We start from the raw sequence: 11,549 nt of genomic DNA, 5'->3' as shown, positions 1-11,549 counted from the left end.
TTACCCGAACCCTGACACGCATGTCCCTTTCGCAAAGCTATGGAGACCTTCGATACAACCTGCTCTACTTCCAGCATGTACAGAGCCATGAATAGAAATTTGAGATTACGCGCGAAGCGACCGTCCGCGTGCAATAGTCTGTTAATAAAATACCGGCACAAAGTAATACGTACAGGCCTACGGGTGTGAAACGTATTACGCCCAAAGGGGAACTCTTTTGGGAAGCATTTTGCCTCATTTTCCTTATCAGTGAGCAAACTAACTGGACTGTTCCCCTCCGCCGGAGCCAAATTTAGTACACCCTGGAAGTAGTGGTCAAGAGCCTCCTGAGCCATATCTGCAGGCATAAAGAAGGTGTCCTGAAACATACAATGACGCTGACGGTCGTGGAGATGCTCATCATCTAAATCTTCATCCTCTCCCTGTGCTGCCTGTCCCTGTGCTTCCTGTCTCTCTCCTCCCTGTCCCTGTGCTGCCTGTCTCTGTGCTTCCTGTCCTTGTATAGCATGTCCCTGTGCTTCCTGTCCCTGTCCCCCCTGTCCCCCCTGTCCCTGCCCCTCCTGTCCCTCCGCTGCACGGCCCTTCGCTGCACGGCCCTTCGCTGCACGGCCCTTCGCTGCACGGCCCTTCGCTGCACGGCCCTCCGCTGCACGGCCCTTCGCTGCACGGCCCTTCGCTGCACGGCCCTTCGCTGCACGGCCCTTCGCTGCACGGCCCTTCGCCTCCTTTTCCTGTACTAACTGTCCCTGTGCAGCCCCCATCTGCTCCTGCGCCGCCTGTCCCTGTTCCGCCTGTCCCTGTTCCGCCCGTGCCGCCTGTCTCTGTTCCGCCTGTCCCTGCACCGCCTGTGCCGCCTGTCTCTGTTCCGCCTGTCCCTGCGCCGCCTGTGCCGCCTGTCCCTGTTCCGCCTGTGCCGCCTGTCTCTGTTCCGCCTGTCCCTGTTCCGCCTGTGCCGCCTGTCTCTGTTCCGCCTGCCCCTGTGCCGCCTGCCCCTGCGCCGCCTGCCCCTGCGCCGCCTGCCCCTGCGCCGCCTGCCCCTGCGCCGCCTGCCCCTGCGCCGCCTGCCCCTGCACCGCCTGCCCCTGCACCGCCTGCCCCTGCACCGCCTGTCCCTGTTCCATCGGTGTCGCTCCCGTATCCGTAGCTTCCTCTTCCTGCCTCACAAACTCATTAACCCACTCTTCATCAAACTCTATGTCTAAATAATGCTGGTTGTTCGCTTTAAGAAAGGCTATCGCGCTCTTTATCCGACCCGTGTCGACGTATTGATATTCATAATGGCCTTTGTAAGTAAGTTTACGCTTTAATTTCACAGGTAATAACCATCCGTCCATGCTACGACGCGGTAACAGCTTAGTAGTATCAATAATATTGGATGGCACACATGTGGCCGGACCGTGAGTCCCCCCTTGACCCCCCTTTGGCAGAGCGTACATCTGCATAAACACTATATTGAGCGCCACTAAATGCTGTTCGACGGTGTTCAAACACGCGAGTTCAGGAGGAATATCATCTAACTGTAGATTGTTTATTGAGCATTCAGCCGGCATTTGACCCTTTTTGAGTTTAGAGTTACAAGTGTAGCAGATCCACAAACTCCCTCTACAATCAGACAGCGGACACGGTGACGGACAACTCTTACTGCACGTATGTAAATAGGCATCTGAGATACAGGCCTCAGCAACAGCAGCACATTTAGGATCAGCCATAAAATCATCCTTTCTACAAGGTAAGACCTGGTTGATAAATAATAATTTAAAGCACACGCAACAAATGTGTTCAGGACCGTGTTCAACTTCCCGCCAAAAGCGTTCCTTAACCAAATCAAAATTATCTGCCAATTGTTGCTTAATTTGCCTTTTACGATTTCTGTAAGCAACACGAGTTTGAGCTTTGTATTGCTCATCTTTGTGGTATTTAACTTTGCTGTAGGTTTTTACTTTCTGCCTATGTTTGGGACTATCTTTGTACTTCTGTTTACTGGCGGCCCTGACATCGTGTTTGTGCTTTAAGTTATCTTCATACTTTTTAATGCTAGCTGCCTTTTTCTTTTGTCTATACTCTGTATTAGCACAATATTTATGTTTATTTGCTGCCTTGATTGCCACTTTCCTTTTCTCTCTATAATCTACATCGTCTCTATATTTAAGGTTGACTGCAGCACTGCTTGCAGCCTTCTTTTCCTCTTTATAAAATACATTCTCTCTATATTTAAGATTGACTGCAGCACTGCTTGCAGACTTTTTTTGTTCTCTATAATCTACATTGTCTTTATATTTAAGATTGACTGCAGCCTTCTTTGCCTGTCTATAATCTACATCCTCTCTATATTTAACTTTGTCTGCAGCCTTCTTTCCCTGTCTATAATCTACATCTTCTCTATATTTAACTTTGTCTGCAGCCTTCTTTCCCCGTCTATAATCTTCATCCTCTCTATATTTAACTTTTTCTGCAGCCTTCTTTCCCTGTCTGTAATCTACATTATCTCTATATTTAAGGTTGACTGCAGCTCTATTTACAGCCTTCTTTCCCTGTCTATAATCTACATCATCTCTATATTTAAGGTTGACTGCAGCTCTATTTGCAACCTTCTTTCCCTCTCTATAATCTATATTTTCCCTATATCTACTTCTCAGTGTTTCACGCAGTCTATCTTTAATTGTGGCATATTTGCTTTTTAAATGTTTATGCTTTTTGTTTTGAATGTACTTGGATAATTTACTGTGTTGTACATTCGCTTCAGTGTTTGGACTAACCACTGATTGGGCATCTACCTGTCTAGACCTAGTCTTGTAACCCATAAGAATAGAACTATTAATTTGGCAGCTTCCGTAACAACTATGGGTCACAGGGTTTTTAACGCAAGTTACATTTTCATAATGAATATTGTTAATATTTTCAAGGTAGATGCCGCTGGTTGACAAAGGCCTGGTAGTACAACCGTATTTAAGCCAACGTCCACTCAAAAACGTATATATATCTACACATAAAAGATCTGCTGTTGCTTGGATCTCTATCTCAGTGGCCCACGTGTTAACTCTATGCATATTACTATCGTTAATATACTGGGCCACAGAAGAGCAGCCATCGCGCAAAAGACTACTGTATTTTGATGCATTACTTTTAAGATGTTTAACGACCGCAAGTCTAAGTTTCCTATGATGTTTCTGCGTGCCACTAACAGCCTGCGAGATCGAGCGAAAGAAACAGTTACCGTCGGCAACGATTTTATCATTTGTACAAGGCACATCTAACTTTAATGATCTCAAAGGATCTGTTGTTTCTGGTTCTGCTACAGCGAGTCTCTCATAGTCAATGTTAAGGTTCTGACACAGTGCCCTACAAACGTTGTCCTGAAGAGGAATAAAATCAAGAGCATCATCTGTGGCACCGGTACAAACTACATCCCAATCAACATCACATTCACGATCAAGCTTTGTCTTTTTAGGTGTGTGTGTGTGTTTGGGAACAGACGACTTTGATTTAACACAGCTTTTACGCTTCGGCTTTTGGTCAGAAGTGTCAAGCTTCGGAGGGGAAATGACCTCAGACGCTTCACACTTCAGACCAACCACCACGACAACAACGCCCGTGATCTCAAACAACTTATACTCAAGTCCATAACACTCAGCTAACGCGCAAAAATGAGCATACACCTCATCCAGGCTGCTAAAGTAAACAACAACACTTTTACCATCAGGGTCAACCATCCCAGTCGCACTACGACTGTGTGAGTCCACCACCGCGTATCTACCGCTGTCTTTAATGACTGCACAAGTGTTGCCACACATCGTCAGTAGACATGCATCATAGTGTGCCAACATCTCTCCTAAACCACCATCTAAGGTGACCAAAGAACCAGAAACAATAAACTCATGCTCCACTACATTTGCAGCCCCAGCAACCGGCCGACTGAACTCAAACTCAAACGGTTGACCATCAATAACTGACTCTTTGGGCAAGTCAGAAGGTAGCAAGTTATCATTCCCATTAGTCAGGTCGTTACCCCTAAGCTCTGTGTAAATAGCATCACCAATCTCTAAAGTCCTGTCTAAATCCTTTTGCTGCCATGTAAACACACTGGACACAGTGTGCCTAGCTAATGCCACCAGAGCTATGGCTGCACACTGCACCCCTCCATACGGGAACCTGCTATCAGCCTGATGAAAACTACCCCTAACACAACTCGGAATATCAACGGGAACGCTATCCTCCATAACTATATCAGAACACACTACAACAGGACTATCCACTGGAACACTATCCTCCATAACTATATCAGAACACACAACATCCAAATCGTCACATTCACGTTCACGTTTCACCCTCTTACTTGTGACTGTGCGTTTGGGAACAGACGACTTAGCTTTAACTGACCTTTTACGCTTTGGCCTTTGGTCAGAAGTGTCAGGCTTCTGAGGCAAAATGACCTCAGACGCTTCACACTTCAAACCAACAACCACGACAACAACACCTGTAATCTCAAACAACTTATATTCAACTTCATAACAGTCAGCTAACGCGCAAAAATGAGCATATAAATCATCCAGGCTGCTAAAGTAAAGTACAACGCTTTTACCATCAGGGTCAACCATCCCAGTCGCACTACGGCTGTGTGAGTCCACCACCGCGTACCTACCGCTGTCTTTAATGACTGCACAAGTGCTGCCACACATCGTCAGTAGACATGCATCATAGTGTGCCAACATCTCTCTTAAACCACCATCTAAGGTCACACAGGTACCGGAAACAATCAGCTCACTCTCAAGTACATTTGCAGCCCCAGCGACCGGCTGACTGAACTCAAACTCAAACGGTTGACCATCAATAACTGACTCTTTGGGCAAGTCAGAAGCTAGTAAGAGCTCGTGCCCATGAGTCAGGTCGTTATCCCTAAGCTCTGTGTAAACAGCATCACCAATCACTAAAGTCCTGTCTAAATCCTTTTGCTGCCATGTAAACACACTGGACACAGTGTGCCTAGCTAATGCCACCAGAGCTATGGCTGCACACTGAGCCCCTCCATACGGGAACCTGTCATCAGCCTGATGAAAACTACCCCTAACGCAACTCGGAATACCAACAGGAACGCTATCCTCCATAACTATATCAGCACAAGCTACAGGACTATCAACCTCCATCTCTACATCGCTACTACCAAACGTGATAAGGCTTTCACTATCACTAACATCTATGTCAGACTGTGCACAACAAATGCAAGACTTATCTTGGTCCCTGGCGTCAGAAGCGCTCTCCCCGTGGACAGCTGGTGGAATGCTGCGGCGTGGAGAAGGCTGACTGGCTGAAAGGGGGCTGGTCCTCTTCATCTACAAGTCACAAAGAAAACACATAACCATTAGACATCTCTCAAACTAAAGCGGATCTCACTCTGTTCAGTGTAGCTGCTTTTGAAAATGATACATAAAAATCATCATCTCACCTGGTCCACGAAGACCACTGGGGCGTCGGGGGAACTGGTGAGTGATGCTCCTGGAATCACCCCCACATCCACGAACTCCAGCTGCAAAAAGAATAACGTGTTAGATACTACTTCATGACAGATCATAGAATGTCAATTAATAAAAAGTACACACACCTCCTCCTCCAGGAAGCCGTCCAGGATGACCACGCTGGTAGGTGACGTTCCTGGTGTCACCTCCACAACAGCTGCCGCCACCTAGAGGACAACATTTGTTAATAATCAAAGAAGTTACAATGTAAAAATATATTCAGCCACTTTAAACGACACTGACCTGGTCCTCCTCCATAGTAGACACGGAGCTGGCAGATGAGCCGGATCTCACCGCCACAACCTCTTGTGCTGCCCGCGCCTACAATAAACAAAATAACAAATATGCATTAATTTCTTTAGAATGTATAAAGAGCACAGCCTTAAAAACACCTACCTGCCGCGTGGGCCGGCGTCTCTTTGGGGCAGCACGCTTGCGACGCCTCGTCCGAGACGTCTGCAAAATAAAGACGTGTTATTTCACCAGCTCAGAAATCATGATTAAACAACAACATTTCACACAAGATCTGATACTTACCTTCTTTCCCGAAGGAAAGGAGCCGATGCCCTGGCCACAGCCGCCGTGAGATGGAGAGAAGCGCTCCATCTCCACCAGCATGGCAGGGCTGAAGAGGCAAGGGGACAGGGGAAAGGAGAACACGGTCTCCACCTCAAAACAAAGGAAACAGACAGTTTAGTCACAGCACTCACAATCTAACCATAGCTTTATAGAGTAGAACACTAACCTCCTGCGCCTGCAGCAGTCCCTTGGGGCTCACGGGGGAGACCCCAGGCTGAGTGACAGAGATAAACACAAAGCAGTCAGTAAAATGCAACTTCAGTTAACAATGCTTAAACAAAACAGGAACAGTTTCTCACCTTGCTGCCCTGTCGAACCTCGGTCCACTCAGGAGGGGGTGGAGGTGGCACGGGCAGCGGCTCGGGCACCTCCACTCTTGGGGAAACCCTCCTGGTGACCGGGCGGGGCGGGGGAGGAGACACCGGCGCAACAGCGGCAGCGTCATCCAGCTCCAGCTGCATGTAGCACGCCTGCCACAGCAGCTGGACGAGGATGGGCATGCCAAAGTCGTCGCTCAGGTGAGTCTGAAACACATCATTCACCCACGTTAAATAAAACAACAGTCATTAAAATGGTCAACTTTAAAAGAGAGAGACTGTACTTACACCATCCCTGGCCCACAGATGCCCTTTGCTCCGGGGAAACTTGTGTGCTACACGGAAGTAGCGGATCCCTAAAACAGATGTTAGCAACAAAAAGAACATGTTAAAGTATGCGCCACTCTAACGAAAATAGTGATGACAGCATTTTTTATACATACCCATGCCGACAGCGATGCGGTGGTACGCCTGCCGAAGGAGGGTCTGAATCTCCACCCCAGCGCTAAGCCGAGGTGGAAAATCCACGACACACACCTACGAACACAAAATTACAATTTAGACATATTAAATACAATAATGAAGTACTTTCAGACCTCATAGAAGTGAAGTACACACCTTGGGCCAGCGTCCACAGACGTAGGCCAGGAGCTGGCCGAACTCCCTCGCAGCCTGGTCCAACGTCCGGCACGTCGTCAGTCCGTTGCAGGGTGCCATCAGAACGACAAGAGCTGGCTCTGACAACAAGAGAAGGGTCAGAGGTCAAACGTGCTGAACTATATGAGACATTTCAAAAATGTAAAAAAAAAAAAAAAAAAAAAAATTCTTTTTTTTTTAAAAGGCTAAAATGTTGCTAGTACAACTGTACCCACCTCGGGGCAGGGTGGTCCCAGCCAGCTCCCTGTGGATGTGCGAGGGTCCACCACCAGGCGTCGCGCTGAAGCCGAAGGAATAGTGCCCCTCCTGCATCGGCACGTGCTGGTCCACGATGGCTCGCAGATGGGAGTTCCCGACAAGCAGAATGAACTAAGACCAAAAAAGAAACAATCTGTATTTAGTGATTGTCAGCACATCAAAAGTCACACATTTATTTCCTTCTCAAACTCGTGAACTTGCCTTCTTGTCGGGAGACTCCTGCGGGAGCACCAGCCGGTGCTGCTTCCCGGACACTCCAGTGGGCCAAACCTGGGGACGGTGTCGGTAGCCGGGTCCACGGGCTTCAAAGACAAGAGAAATCATTGTAATATCAAACAGAATTAAAAAGGAGGTGGAAGTATTCTGAAATCCACTTACGTTCCTCGACGGGGGGCCAAAGAGGAGAGGGATCGAGCTCCTCCTCAGGAACAGCCGACTGCCCCGGGAGCAGCTCGACGGGAACAGCGGACTGCCCCGCGAGCTCCTCCTCGTGAACAGCCGACTGCCCCGGGAGCAGCTCGACGGGACCAGACGACTCCCCCAGGAGCAGCTCGACGGGAACAGGGGACTGCCCCGCGAGCTCCTCCTCGGGAAGAGCGGACTGCCCCGCAAGCAGCTCGTCAGGTACAGCGCACTGCCCCGGGAGCAGCTCGACGGGAACAGAAGACTGCCCCGCGAGCTCCTCCTCAGGAACAGCGCACTGCCCCGCGAGCTGCTTCTCCCTCCTCCTCTTGGCCGCAAGGGATCGCCTGGACCCCTTGCCGCGCGGCATCTGAAATACAAAAGTGGAATGAGTAAACAACACAATGGTCAAACAATCAAACCGAAGTAGCCATGTCTTAAACTAAAGTCAGACGCATAGAGAAACAACACTTCATATCATCCTAGCCTCAGTCTTGTGATGGTGCTGTAGAAGGTACTGACCTCATTCTGGCATCAATGGACTGAGGCAGAGACGACCACAGCATGGACTGGTATGACTCAGTCCACACTGTCAACAGCTAAAGATTTAATTCAGGTTTAATGTGAAACAACTTCTGTCCTCAGTGTCTTCACAGACAGGACCAGACATGGACCAAGCCAGAACCAGCAAAACCAAAACCACATGATCCTAGATGTATCTAGTTTAACACCAAATATAGCCTAAAGTGAGATTTAGTCAACCTGCCAGACACAGACAATACATTTCCAAATCTGACAACAGAAAACGCTCCACTTCCCAAATTTTCACCAAAGAGTAACAAAAGAAAGACCTTATCCCAAGCAGTACTAAGCCACTATCTCAGTTGTACCAAGAAGACAGTCATTTACGGCCCGTTTCATCAAAACATTCCACATAACATAAGCAACTAAAAACTATTAACTCAAAACAGTCAAATGATCTAAACTGTAGAATTCATCTGAACTGTAGAATTCATCATTAGTGGGACCCATCAGGTATAAGGCAATAAACAAAAAAGACGTACACAAGACACAGAGCCTCACCAAGTCTGCACCAACAGTGTTATCATCACTACATTAAAACATGACGCTGCTCCACAACAAGAAAGAACCAACAGGTCTAATATATTGCCTTTAAACTGACAAATTTGGATGCTACAAATATGTTCCGAAAGTTAGGAATGAGTTTGGCCCACAAACAACATTTTAATTTAGTGATTTCCTTTTCTGTGTTTGCAATCAACAAAGTCACATAGGGCCTTTAAACACAGGGCAGCTCCTCCTCCTACCACAGACATGTCACAAATACAAACCCTGCATCAGGTCTGAAACAGTACCACTCTGAGGCTGAACCCTAAGCCAGACCAGAACACTACAGTAAAGTTCACATGAATCAAGAAAACAGCCACTGTCAAACACAAGGTCAAATACCCACAAATATCAACTATTTTCTCCACATAAAAGTTGCATAATGCAGCTTTAAGTGAGACACAAGGACATTAACAAACAGAACGAGAAACAAACCTTAAACTGAAACATCCGCACCAAGCTTGGACCAGAATGCAAACTCTATACAAAACATGTAGACAGTTCCACCAGGAACAGAACTCATTTAGATGAAATCTTAGAGGAATCTATCAAGTTAAAATTAGCTTAAAATGAAAACAAATAAATCAAATCAACAAGACACAGAACCAAACCAAGTCTGCACCAAAACAAACATGAATACGTGACACAATGAAACTGTTCCACAACATGAAAGATGAGAAATCATGAACCAAAACATCTGAGACAAAATGGCCGCTCTCTATCACACAGATGTGCTGTCACAACAATAAACACTACATCAGGTCTGAATGAGCACCATACTGAGGCTGAACCTTCAGCCATGCCAACACTCTTGTTCTTAACACACGCTCTCACAGCATCTATCCAAACATCACACAATAAAACAGAATGACCTGCAATACACACAATGGCCACCCAGAGCACTGCACTTCAGGGTCAAGGTCAAATACACACAAATATAAACTCTTTTTCCACATGAAAGTTACATAATGCAGCTTTAAGACACAAGGACATTAACAAACCTTACACTGAAACAAAATCCGCACTAAGCTTGGACAAGAACTCCACAAACTACAAACAAACCATGTAAACAGAGTCCTCCCAAGAACAGAACTCATTTAGATTAAATCTAAAATATGAACAATGCACTTTTAAGTAAGACACAAGGACATTAACAAAGAGAAAGAACCAAACATTACATCCTCTTACATGACACGCTCTCACATGTACCAGAACACGACATCAGGTCTGAACCAGAACCTGCGTACTACAGTACTACAGTAAAGTTCACATGACACAAGAAAACAGAGCCACTGTCAAATACAAGGTCAAATATCTACAAATATCAACTCTTTCCACATAAAAGTTACATAATGCAGCTTTAAAGCAGTACTAAGTAACTCTTCCCCCTAGAGGCCATAAGCGCAACTGCAGGTGTAGTAGAAAGTTACGATTTTTTTACTTATTAATTGTCTTGGAGAGTAAATACTACGCCAACAGGAAAGGCGAAGGGAGAGAGGGTTACAGTGCATCCAATTATACAATGGAAATATTTTTTTCACTCAAACTTTGCTGTAAATACTGTTTAAAGTGACGTTAGCCCGCAGTTAGCTTTGCCCGTTAGCATGTTAGCTTCTTCTTCGTGATTTTATTAGTGTGTATTGCTTTCTCCGCACCGGTGGCAGTCAAGTTGCAAACATGGTTTTCTGTCCAGAGACACCAGGGGGAGATGAAAGACCCTCCAATCATCCCATAAACACTTCTATTACCCGCACAGGGACTACGAAAAGGATTTATTAAGGTAAACACGTTACTTAGTACTGCTTTAAGTAAGACACAGGGACAATAACAAACAGAACGAGAAACAAACCTTAAACTGAAAAAACATCCGCACCAAGCTTGGACCAGATATCTACAAACTCTACACAAAACATGTAAACAGTCCCACCAGGAACAGAACTCATTTAGATTAAATTCTTAGAGGAATCTATCAAGTTAGCTTGAAATGAAAACAAATAAATCAAATCAACAAGACACAGAACCAAACCAAGTCTGCACCAAAACAAACATGAATACACGACACAATGAAACTGTTCAACATAAAAGATGAGAAATCATGATCCAAAACATCAGAGACAAAATGGCCACTCTCTATCACACAGACGTGCTGTCACAACGATAAACACTACATCAGGTCTGAACGAGCACCATACTGAGGCTGAACCTTCAGTCATGCCAACACTCCTGTTCTTAACACACGCTCTCACAGCATCTATCCAAACATCACACAATAAAACAGAATGACCTGCAATACACACAATGACCACCCAGAGCACGGCACTTCAGAGAATATGTACTCTTGTTCATCACATGCAATCTCACAACAGAGAACCAGAAAAAAGCAAACAAATAGATGCCAACTGTGTCAAAACTGGACATTTTCACACAACACTACAGGCTACACCAACAAGACTTGTTCCCCACAAACAGTTAAGCTACTAGAATAAAATAGTTTTAAATGATGATTTATTTGTGAAGTGTCACAGTCGAGCCAACAAGTCTAATGCAAACACATTAGCAGTATCATATCTGACACAAAATGGCGGCTGTCCTTAAACAAACAGAACATCGTCCCTCCTCTCACAAGTACAAACCCTACATCAGGTATGAACCAGTACCAGAACACTACAGTAATGTTGACATGAATCAATATAACATT

At 45.9% G+C, this 11,549-nt stretch overlaps 1 protein-coding gene across 1 annotated transcript; it reads right to left on the bottom strand.

Annotated features, from left to right (window-relative positions):
* Nucleotides 1-3,339: 3,339 nt before the first annotated feature.
* Nucleotides 3,340-7,123, bottom strand: LOC306959359 (uncharacterized protein; the record flags this gene model as incomplete). The annotated part of the gene is made up of 6 exons (XM_079551447.1): nucleotides 3,340-3,353; nucleotides 5,907-5,966; nucleotides 6,123-6,135; nucleotides 6,256-6,303; nucleotides 6,389-6,613; nucleotides 7,025-7,123. The coding sequence occupies 6 exons, from the start codon at nucleotides 7,121-7,123 to the stop codon at nucleotides 3,340-3,342; spliced, it is 459 nt and encodes a 152-aa protein (XP_079407573.1).
* Between the last annotated feature and the right edge of the window lie 4,426 nt (nucleotides 7,124-11,549).

Source organism: Gobius niger (assembly GCF_951799975.1).
Source record: "Gobius niger genome assembly, chromosome: 2".
NCBI lineage: Eukaryota > Metazoa > Chordata > Actinopteri > Gobiiformes > Gobiidae > Gobius > Gobius niger.
This window is presented reverse-complemented; position numbering and strand designations above follow the sequence as displayed.